This window comes from Musca vetustissima, unplaced genomic scaffold, assembly GCF_032173495.1.
Source record: "Musca vetustissima isolate MV318-11 ecotype Yass unplaced genomic scaffold, APGP_CSIRO_Mvet_v1 utg3185, whole genome shotgun sequence".
Lineage (NCBI taxonomy): Eukaryota > Metazoa > Arthropoda > Insecta > Diptera > Muscidae > Musca > Musca vetustissima.
This window is the reverse complement of record NW_026880239.1, coordinates 78,133-90,108: the sequence shown is the minus strand read 5'-3', so window position 1 is coordinate 90,108 and position 11,976 is coordinate 78,133. Positions and strand designations below refer to the sequence as shown.

At 37.6% G+C, this 11,976-nt stretch overlaps 2 protein-coding genes across 2 annotated transcripts; both read right to left on the bottom strand.

Moving 5' to 3' along the window:
- Positions 1-4,240: 4,240 nt before the first annotated feature.
- On the bottom strand, positions 4,241-5,919 carry LOC133325714 (ice-structuring glycoprotein-like). The gene is made up of 2 exons (XM_061534437.1): positions 5,798-5,919; positions 4,241-5,734 (listed from the first exon to the last, which is right to left on the bottom strand). The coding sequence occupies exons 1-2, from the start codon at positions 5,798-5,800 to the stop codon at positions 4,241-4,243; spliced, it is 1,497 nt and encodes a 498-aa protein (XP_061390421.1). The 5' UTR covers positions 5,801-5,919.
- Positions 5,920-8,538: 2,619 nt separating this feature from the next.
- On the bottom strand, positions 8,539-9,985 carry LOC133325713 (uncharacterized). Its single transcript, XM_061534436.1, has 2 exons — positions 9,971-9,985; positions 8,539-9,897 (listed from the first exon to the last, which is right to left on the bottom strand). Exons 1-2 carry the CDS (start codon positions 9,983-9,985, stop codon positions 8,539-8,541), a joined length of 1,374 nt encoding a protein of 457 aa, XP_061390420.1.
- Between the last annotated feature and the right edge of the window lie 1,991 nt (positions 9,986-11,976).

Sequence of the window (11,976 nt, the reverse complement as noted above, 5' to 3'; positions counted from 1 at the left end):
ATTTTAATACTTCCTATATAGCCATAGGGCTATGCAAAAACAATTGAAACAATTTTGTTATTTAAAGAAAAAAAATCAATAACATCTTCAACATCTGTTAAGTACATACCGAAATATATTTAGAAAATAAAAAAAATGTTGTTAAACCTGTAGGCGTAACCATTTCTAGCATTATCTCTTAGATTAAGAACAAAAATAAAATTCTAAAAATAGATTACAAAATATGAATTGTTGAAATATATATATTTGTAACGGTATAATCCAGTATAAACCAGAACACTTCGAACGATCAACTTTGCAATTGTTATACATCATTAAAAACTAAAAATACAACTACAGCATGTAATTTCATTTCTTTAAATATCCCCCCATCAAATTGGAAAAAAAAACAAAATATCTTCAGGCATTTTTGGTGATGTTCCAACTCTCATGTAGATTATCCACAAATAAAAGATAAACCACTTTAAAAAATAATAGATTTGTTTCTATATGTTCTATATTGTTCCAGTTTCAGTATTTTTTTTTAACTTCTGGCAAAGATTTATGAGAAAAAGTCAGTTAAATTAGCAAAGCTCAATTAATCTTTTGATGGAGCGCGCATAAACATAAACGCGATTATAAAACACGTTTTCCTTTGCTGTTATTATGGCCAACGCTACAGGGGAAGAAGCGAACACATAACGTTTATATCAATAGAGCGGCGAAAAAAAAGAAACACGAGTAGTAAAAGAGAAAATACAAAGAAAAAGAAGCCACATTCACGCGATTTTTAAAATCCCATTTTGAACAAGAAATTTTATGGCTAAAATCAGAATATGATTTGCATCTATTGAATAAAACGTAATCTAATAAAAGGTTCGCAGAGACAATGTGTCGCTTGTTTGAATTTCAGGATTATGCAAAAAACAGAACACCCATAGATCTATGACAATGAATCCAAAAGAAAAAAACATATATAAATAAAATAGCACGATATTAAACTGTACCTGTTTTATAAGCTAATATAAAAAAGTTTAAAATCAAATATAAATTAAAAATCGAACTAATTTGAATATTAAAGCTATAATTAAGCAATTAACTATTGTTACTCTCTTTCACTGTCACATACGCTATATTTTATCGTGACAAATTATACTGTGGAACTAGTTAGGAAAGATACTTCATGAATTATGTGCATGATTGAAATAAGTTATTGAAGAAAGTCCTAGACCGTTTTAAGTAATGGCAACATTTACCAATTGATGTGTATTGAAAATTCATTTTAAATTGCCTGCTTGTGAGTTACTCATACCCAGAGACCATTAAATATCGTTTTGTTCCACAAAAGGAAATAGGCCATTCATTTAGTTCCTTTCAGTTCAATCGTTCATTGATACACGTCAGTTCATTCATTAAATTTTGATTTTTGAGCACGCATGCAGCACTTTCGTATGTCAAAAACGTTAAAAACATCCGACAATCCATCTATCGCCTGGGCTGGGATTTGAACCCTGGTTCCCATGGCATCTCTCAATTAAATTCCTAAGGATGTACAACATGCCTTTGCATACCATAAATTATTTTTTTTTTCTGTTGACGTTCAATTTTAATAACACTCTTAAAAGAGAGAAAGAGAGAGAGGGAGAGATTTATGTGAACTAATGGAACTAAGAGCTGGTAGAATTAATGGACCGTAAGGGTCTAGATGAACGACTGAAGCAAAAGGCGGACACAAATTAACGACTGTAGAAGAAGGAATATGATGAACTAATTATACCCTTCACCACAGTGTGGTACAGGGTATTATGTCTTTGTGCATATGTTTGTAACATGCAAAAATAATCGAGATAGACCCATGGTTCCTTTTGAAAATATGCATAGAATCACTTTCTGAATCGATTTATGCATGTCCGTCCGTCCGTCTGTCCATGTATTTTTGTTAACAAAGTACAGGTCGCATTTATGATCCGATTTGGATGAAATTTGGCACAGGTCACTTAATTGGCCCAAGAACGAACCCTATTGAAATTGGAAAAAATCGGTCCACGTTAAGCCATAGCTCCCATATAAGGGTACCCCCCAAATTTCGGTATTTTGAGGTTATTTTGCGCGTTTTTTAACTTAATTTGATGAAATTTGGTACTTTGAGTTCTTATTGGGTAGCAAATCTTCCCACAAAAAATTATAAATATATATAATAAAATTATAAATATATTTTCAACCAAACAAACCTCCATCCCAAAAATATTCGCCCCTTTTAGGGGTAGTCCAAATGTAACCCCCTTTTTATACACTTCACCTCACTATGGTGCAGGGTATTGTGTCTTTGTGCATATGTTTGTAGCAGGGAAAAAATCGAAATAGACCCATGGTTCCTTTTGAGACTATGCATAGAATCACTTTCTGAGTCGATTTATGAATGTCCGTCCGTCTGTCCGTCCATGTATTTTTTAACAAAGTACAGGTCCCATTTATGATCCGATTTGGATGAATTTTGGCAAATTGGAAAAAATCGGTTCAGATTTAGATATAACACCTACATATATTTTCGCCCGATTTTCACTTATTGATGTACCAAACTCCCAATAGTGATCCGATTGAGACAAAATTTTGCACAGAGTATTGAATTAGGTCTAGATGTTTATATGCCAAGATTTGTTGAAATCGGTTCAGATTTATATATAGCTCCGATTTTTAGTTTCGTCCGATTTAATGTAAATAGTGCACCAAACTCCCAATAGTGGTCCGACTAATGCAAAATTTTGCACAGAGTACTGAATTAGGTCCCGACTGATGTATGTGAAATTTTGTTGGAATCGGTTCAGATTTAGATATAGCTGCTATATATAGTGTCGTCCCATTTTATGTAAATGAAGCTCCATACTGCCAATATTTATTCGATTGAGACAAAATTTTGCACAGAGTACTGAATTAGGCCCCGACTGATGTATGCGAAATTTCTATATCTACAGGATATTGTAGATATGAACATGTCTTACATGTACCCATAGTGGTGAAGGGTATCATATAGTCGGCCCCGTCCGACTTTTGAACTTTCCTTACTGGTTTTATTAAACTATGAACTACAAGAACTAGGTGAGCCGGAGCAAAAATTAACGACTTGAGCAAATACAAGAAGATGAACGAAAGAGCAGCGTTTACTACATTTCTTTTGAAATAGATCGTCTAAGAACGACACAACTCAACTGGAACTTTTACATACCGGAACCAGAAACCAACATACCATTCCTTTGTGTGTCTGTTATGTCAAAAATAATATTAAACATTTTCTGAAAAGAAACCCCAGAAAATATCAGAAAACGGGATGTTTTTTTTTGGAAAAATTCCACTTTACAGCAACTCTGATGGAACAATGTGGTTAAAACATTCAAAATACCGAAACATGGAGCTATGTAGAGTTGGGTATTTTCGAAATGAACTAGTTCATTTGAACTATTCAGAAAAAGAAACGGTCGGAACTAGTTCTAGCTTTTTATACCCTACACAACTATGTTGTCAGGGTATTATAGCTTTGTGCAGCCCCAAGTGTTTGTAACGCCGCGAAATATTGATCCTAGACCCACCTTTAAGTATACCGATCGTCATATCTCGACTAGCTGAGTCGATAGAGACATGTGTGTCCGTCAGTTCGTCCATCTGTCCATTATCATTTGTAAACACGATATAGGCCACAGTTATGGACCAATCTTCACGAAATTGTGCATGTATGATGGGTTGTGGCCAATGAAGACCCCTATTGTTTTTGGTGAAGATCGGTTAATATTTAGGGGATGAAATGGACCAAAAACTAAATTTTGTCTGATTTTCTGGTCGCTCTAGAGGCCGCAATTATGGTCCAAACATCGCGATTTTTTTACATGGAGAAGGAGATCGGGACAAAGAATATGCATGCCTGATTTGATAAAGATCGGTCAATATTTAGCGGGTCAAAAGGACTCTGAATTTTTTTGTGAAAAATGGCAAAATTTGTATTCTACAGCGTATATATTTACCCCTGAAGGACATAGACCCGAGAAATTCTGTGGAAACATATACAAAATAAGGAGATATCGGAACATTCCTATTGATAAAAATAACGAAACAAATTCAAATCAATTGTAAGATACGTTCTGTTTTTTTATTAATTTTAGTCATTATCTATGTTATTATAAATCATAACAAACATTGTTATGAACAAATTGACTATCGATCACAATCTGTGCAGAGAAATTACATGGAATCACTCCTCATACATCGTCATTTAGAAACGATGACGACGGATAACACGACGACGTTGAGTTCTGTAGCGGTAACCATCAGCCTCAGAGTAGGAATGAGCTGGAGCGGAAGCTTCAACTTCATAGGATTCGTAAGCAGCGGGGGCTTCATAAGTGGCAACAGAGTTGGAAGCTAGAGGAGGCAAATATTCAGCGGAGACATCACGACGATGACGGCGGGCAGTCTTGAAGACACGACGACGTTGGGTCTTGTAACGATAACCATCAGCTTCGGAGAAAGAGTGAGCTGGAGCAGCAGCAGCTACATTATAAGATTCGTAGGAAGCAGCAGGAGTAGCAGCGGCTTCATAGGATTCATAAGCAGCTGGGGCAGCATAGGAGACAGCGGGAGCAGCAGCAGCTGGGGCAGCATATGAGACAGCTGGAGCAGAAGCTGCAGGTGGCAAGTATTCAGTGGAGACATCACGACGATGACGGCGGGCAGTCTTGAAGACACGACGACGTTGGGTCTTGTAACGATAACCATCAGCTTCGGAGAAAGAGTGAGCTGGAGCAGCAGCAGCTACATTGTAGGATTCATAAGAGGCAGCAGGAGTAGCAGCGGCTTCATAGGATTCATAAGCAGCTGGGGCAGCATAGGAGACAGCGGGAGCAGCAGCAGCTGGGGCAGCATATGAGACAGCTGGAGCAGAAGCTGCAGGTGGCAAGTATTCAGTGGAGACATCACGACGATGACGGCGGGCAGTCTTGAAGACACGACGACGCTGGGTCTTGTAACGATAGCCATCGGATTCAGAGAAGGAGTGAGCTGGGGCAGCAGCAGCTACATTGTAGGATTCATAAGAGGCAGCAGGAGTAGCAGCGGCTTCATAGGATTCATAAGCAGCTGGGGCAGCATAAGAGACAGCGGGAGCAGCAGCAGGGGCAGCATAAGAAACGGCTGGGGCAGAGGCAGCAGGAGGCAGGTATTCAGTGGAGACATCACGACGATGACGGCGGGCAGTCTTGAAGACACGACGACGTTGGGTCTTGTAACGGTAGCCATCGGCTTCTGAGAAGGAGTGAGCTGGAGCAGCAGCAGCTACATTATAAGATTCGTAGGAAGCAGCAGGAGTAGCAGCAGCTTCGTATGATTCATAAGCAGCTGGGGCAGCATAGGAGACTGCGGGAGCAGCAGCTGGGGCAGCATAGGAAACGGCTGGGGCAGAAGCAGCAGGAGGCAAGTATTCAGTGGAGACATCACGACGATGACGGCGAGCAGTCTTGAAGACACGGCGACGTTGGGTCTTGTAACGGTAGCCATCAGCTTCGGAGAATGAGTGAGCTGGAGCAGCAGCTGCTACATTATAGGATTCATAAGAAGCAGCGGGGGTAGCTGCAGCTTCATAGGATTCGTATGCAGCAGGAGCGGAATAAGACACAGCTGGGGCAGAAGCAGCTCCAACATTGGGTGGCAAGTACTCATTGCTGAGTTGAGCAGCTGCAGCAGCCACCAAGGCGAAAACGATGAACAATTTCTGCAAATCACAAAAATAATTTAATTATCAATCCTCCCAAGGAATTTACTCTTGTGTACTGACCATTTCTGCGGTAGTCAACTCCTTTAGAATCCAACCGTTAATGATACTTAGCTAGGGACAAATGCAGCTTTTTATACTAAAAAATTAATATTTCCGATCGCTGGTATAGCAAGTTATTGCAGAATATATATTTGTTCTTTCAAAAAACATCTGGTTGCCTGTCGAGCAGACATTTCCGATTCAATTCTATTCTTCTTTTTTTTTTTGTTTGATTAGCTTGCCTGACCAGTGCCGCTTGCATTGGGAGTGTATGTTTGATTAGAAGTCGTCTGCTTGAATCAGAATCGGCCTTTCACTTAATCTGGTCACTCGCTGTGTGTGATTGCATTCATATAATGCGAATATAATATAATCGAATTCGATTCATCCGAGTGAGGAAACAATAAAACATTAATTGTTGTCATCCAATGGAGTTAACGATAATTCGAAGACAACCCTACTAGGTGCTGTTTCCATGTCGACGAGGCACGAGCTTGCCCAACAAGTTGACTTTCTTTGGTAGGTTGTTGTGTGGTCGAGTTTTTGGCAGTATCTGTGTTTCTTGGCTTTCTATTAACTTAATTCCAATTAGGCAAAGAAAATGATTAATGGATGACATTTAAAGATTCGTTAAGTCGTTTAAGGCAGACTTAGCGGCGCTTTCAAATTGGAGGTGATACAGTAGCTAGTGTTGGACTTCTGTTTAGGACAATATTTAAGTTCGAAATTATTTCTTAAAATAAACATTTGCTTATTATTTCTGAACAATTTAGACAATTTTTGTGAACTGTTAGGAAACTTTTCCTAATTGAAATAAAAATATTGTCTTCTAGAAAACTATGAAATATTAAAAATTAATGTATTATGTCTTAAGTGAAAATTAAAATCATGGCGGTTTTGAGATTCTAAAAGAGCCTAAAGGTGTTGGTAAATGTAAATGAAAAATATTTATAATTTTGTCATCAATTATGATTGAAAACACCTCAAAAATAATTCCTCAATATTTGATGCAAATGTCATCAATATTGAACATTTTACAGTATTTTTAATCAAAAAAGGTAGAAATGTACCCGGTTTTGGTCGTAGGTTTAAGATTGGTTCATCAAAATTGTTAAAACATTCATCTTGAGATGTAGCATTCACAGTACCTAAATTCGTTCTGGACCTATTTATGGAGGCTATGGCATAGTAATTTGCTACCAAGAGGTTATTTATCCCCTGAGAAAACGTAGTAACAAATTGAAGTCTTTGGTAGAAAAATTCGTCCAGAACCTTTAGCATACCAAAGCTCAGGACTATATCAGAACATACTGACAAGTTGCTGCAAATACGTTTTTGACCCATCAAAAATCCGTAGTGTTAAATTACAACCACATCCATTGTAGCTATAACTAGAGTTCTACAGTTCCCGAACGAACAGTCTCAAATGAACGATTAAGGAAAAATCAAATTCTTTTGAAACTTTTCTTTAAAAAATCGTCTTATCCTCGCCTTTTTTGTTTCATTAATTCTTCTGAAACTTTTCTTTAAAAATCTACGCCTTATAGGTTCATTAATTCTTCTGAAACCTTTCTTTAAAAATCTACGCCTTATAGGTTAATTAATTCTTCTGAAACTTTTCTTAAAAATCCACGCCTTATAGGTTTACAAATTTCTCTGAAATTTTTCATTAAAAATCTAAACTTTCTAGGTTTACAAGTTCTTCTGAAACTTCTCTTTAAAAATCCATACCTTGGAAGTTTGCAAATTCTTCTGGAACTTTGCTTTAAAAATCTTTAAGGGGACCTCCCCATTCTCGTGGTCAAAAATGTTTTTGATTTAATTCGAATCTACGCTAATTCAAGAATGTCCTTACAAAATTTCAGGTGAAAATCTCAAGAACTCTTGAAGATATAGCCGATTATTGTGTCAGCATCAAGAGACGGCTAAAGAGCTTCTCAAACTTTAAACGCGTTTTTCTCTTTTGCGAATGGCGGGCACGATAACTCCAAAACTAATAACCCAATTGTTACACGTTTATCTGTGAGTGTATAGCTATCGTATGAACTAGGATAAAGCCAATCGGTGAAGATCTTCCTTATTTTTTTAACTTGGTTTTTGGTCAAAAATCGGGGATTTTCCAAAAATATTTTTTCAAAGGTGCGCCATTTTGTTAATTTTAGAGCGAAGTCATCCTAGTTCGAGAGAGCCAGACATGTCCTATTTCTAACACCGTTGGAATTTTCCGATTTCGGGTGCGGGTTTCCCTTAAATATGCAGGTAACTTTAAACGGAAAAATCGGCAATGTTTCCCATTTCCATTTACAAAAAATTGTTTAATATTGAGCATAGTATTCCTAATAAAATCTTATTAGGAATCTTATAAGAGAACTTAATCATGTTTCTATTTGTATAATATTTGAAAGGATCCTTCTTAAGAACAAATGAAAAAATCATTACATTGGCAATATGGCAAGATTGTACTTCACAATTAAATTTCTCAGTGTGGCTCAGTATAATCAAATCGAATCTTAACAATTTTCCAAGGTTAAATCCTTAGGGCAAATAATAACAAAAGGGAGATTTCTTTCCAGCTTCTCGCCATTTGTGTATTACAAAAAATATATAAAGATATTTCAAAATCATATAAAACAACCACATATACATTATTTTTCACATAGTACTTTATTTCCCTTGTAAATACAAACATTTTGAATTCCAATTCATATCGAATTTTAGCTACTTAGTATCTAAATTCGAAATAATTAGGCTATTACAACAGTTTAGAAACGATGGCGACGGGCAGTTCTGAAGACACGACGACGTTGGGTCTTGTAACGATAACCATCAGCTTCGGAGAAGGAGTGAGCTGGAGCAGAAGCCGATACATCATATGACTCGTATGAGGCAGCTGGGGCAGCATATGAAACAGCAGGGGCGGAGGCAGCAGGTGGCAAGTATTCAGTGGAAACAGCTGATGCTGCTGGGGGCAAATATTCGGTGGAAACATCACGACGATGACGACGAGCAGTTCTGAAGACACGACGGCGCTGAGTCTTGTAACGATAACCATCAGCTTCGGAGAAAGAGTGAGCTGCAGGAGCAGCTGCTACTTCATACGATTCATAGGAGGCAGCTGGTGCGGTTTCATAAGATTCGTAGGATGCAACTGGAGCAGAGGCAGCAGGAGGCAAGTATTCTGTGGATACATCACGACGATGGCGACGAGCAGTTCTGAAGACACGGCGACGTTGGGTCTTGTAACGGTAACCATCAGCTTCGGAGAACGAGTGAGCTGGAGCTGAGGCAGATACATCGTAGGATTCGTAGGAAGCAGCTGGAGCAGCATATGAAACAGCAGGAGCCGAGGCAGCAGGTGGCAAGTATTCAGTGGAGACAGCCGAGGCAGCAGGAGGCAAATATTCAGTGGAAACATCACGACGATGGCGGCGAGCAGTTCTGAAGACACGGCGACGTTGGGTCTTGTAACGGTAACCATCAGCTTCAGAGTAGGAGTGGGCTGGAGCTGAGGCAGATACATCGTAGGATTCGTAGGAAGCAGCTGGGGCAGCATATGAAACAGCAGGGGCCGAGGCAGCAGGTGGCAAGTACTCAGTGGAGACAGCCGAGGCTGCTGGAGGCAAATATTCGGTCGAGACATCACGACGATGGCGACGAGCAGTTCCGAAGACACGGCGACGTTGGGTCTTGTAACGATAACCATCAGCCTCAGAGAAGCTATGAGCAGGAGCAGATGCCCCTACATCATATGATTCATATGAAGCAGCTGGGGCAGCATATGAAACTGCAGGGGCCGAAGCAGCGGGAGGCAAATATTCGGTGGAGACGGCTGAGGCTGCTGGAGGCAAATATTCGGTCGAGACATCACGACGATGGCGGCGAGCAGTTCTGAAGACACGGCGACGTTGGGTCTTGTAACGATAACCATCCGCCTCAGAGAAGCTATGAGCGGGGGCCGAAGCTCCCACATCATAACTTTCAGCTGCGTAAGATGCTTCAGGAGCCGAAGCGGAAGTTACAGTGTAGCTGGCACCACCCAAATCGAAATGTGGTGGCAAGTATTCGTTACTGACTTGTTGGGCGGCAACAGCGGCCACAAAGGCAAATAAAATTATGAATTTCTGTAATTAAATTGAAAAGAAACTCTCCCATTAGACGTGGTTCTTACATTGTGGCCAGCTATATATTTGTAACCCTAATACCAACCATTTTGAATGATGGTTATCTCCTATTGCTTGCAGTATCCAGAAGATAATGATGTCTTCCTCATGCCGAATTCATCTTTATATACAAAAATTATTTTAACTCTTAAAATAAAATGTATTGTTGTCAACGCTTGTCATACATCAGCGGATCCAAACAAATACAACTGCAGTGTAACAATACTCCCTCCACCCCTTTTTTGCCCCACACAAAAATTGCAAGACCATTCGTGCAGTCTAACAATTCATAACCTAGTTCGACTAGATTTGGGATGAGTCCGCAACAAATAAAGAAAACAAATATTTCTTCCTTTCACTTACTCTTCAAAGCCGAATAGACCGAATGTTATACAATTATTTGTCAAGCTATTCTTAAAATATAATATATATTTATTAAAAAAGAATACACAAATTTAATTATATTCCATTCGATTCAATGGGGGATTTATTTTATTATTGCAAAAAAAATTGAATTTTAGCTAAAATACCAGTTCTGAATTCTTATTCATAGAAAGATTTAGGTGATGCTAATATTAGGCTTTCAGTTAATTTTATTTATTTATTATTGCTTGTTTTGAGAAGAAAACAAAAGGAATTGTTTGACAAGTGTCATTATTTGAAATTGTCGTACTTTGATTACATCGCGTGCCTTTCCTTCATCACTCAGATGTATAGAAGCCTTTTTATTAGCAAGTATTTCCTTATGTCATTTCAGGTTGATGTGTTTGGTTTTTATATTCTGAAATGTGATTGATGAGTTTATTAATCTTCAAGATAATTTGTTATATTTTTTGCAATTAAAAATTCAAGATAATTTGACCCCTATCAATTGTTGCTAATATGTAATGTTTGAATTCTCCCCTCGGTATAAATCGGGATAATTATGACATTCATCTATTCCAAAATGAATTAAGTTATAAAGCTAAATTAATGTTAAACAAAGGTGGACGACCCACTAGTATATGCTGGTGTTCAGACTGATAACCTTCAAAAATATTTCGCTGAAACTACAACTTGTACTTGACATCTCTTAATATTACAGGTCAACCGATACTTTAATTACAAACTGTAATCTGAAAAAAATGTTGGGTGCGTATAATTACTGTCGTTACTTATGCTCATTTTGAATCTTCAAGGAAACCCCTTTTTATTAAGCCCAAAACACTTTACATTTTATTTAAACTAGTCCTAGTCTACTATTCTGGTAGTCCGTCTTCTGAAAATCAAAGCTGATAGTACATCAAACAAATCAAAAGTTATGCGATTCTTGGTAGTCCTTACAAATTATTTTTAAAAATCTATGCTTCTGAAATTACACAAAAATATAAGATAGAATTTCTAAATAATATTCGTGCGTATACGTGTTGTCATTACTTATACGCATTTTGAATTTAGATGGAAAATCGTTTTATTAGCCGCGACAAACCTTGTCGATGTATAATTTTCGGCATTTTAGATTTGTCTTCATACCCTCCAACACCTTGGTATTTATCAGAGCTCATATAAGGGAAAGTTGTTGGTATAAAAACTAATGTTAATGTTACTACCATCTATACTACTTACGTCAATAACCAGAAGCCTATAGTAAAATTATAATTAGTGGTCATTAATGGAAAAAAAGAAAAAAACGTAAGAAAATAAATCATATCTGTATGACGTAAAGAGTTTAATGAAAATTGAGTAAAATGTCAATTTTTTCAATTTTCAATTTTCGCTAAGTCGCTTAATAGATTCGAAATTATTTATAAGCAAAATAATGCACATTGACGAGTTTGGGAATCATATATTAGGTAACGGAAAGTCATCATTCGACACTTTGTTAACTGGGACAATCGAAATTTATTCTCAAATTATCATATCCCTATTTTGTAATCGAAGTAGGAATGCCTTCGAAATAATTTGTGAATATTCAAAGTGAAATTCGTAAGCGACCACAGAAAATTTTATGGGAAATCCTACTTACTTACTTAGCTGGCTTATGACAGAACGATTGTTCCA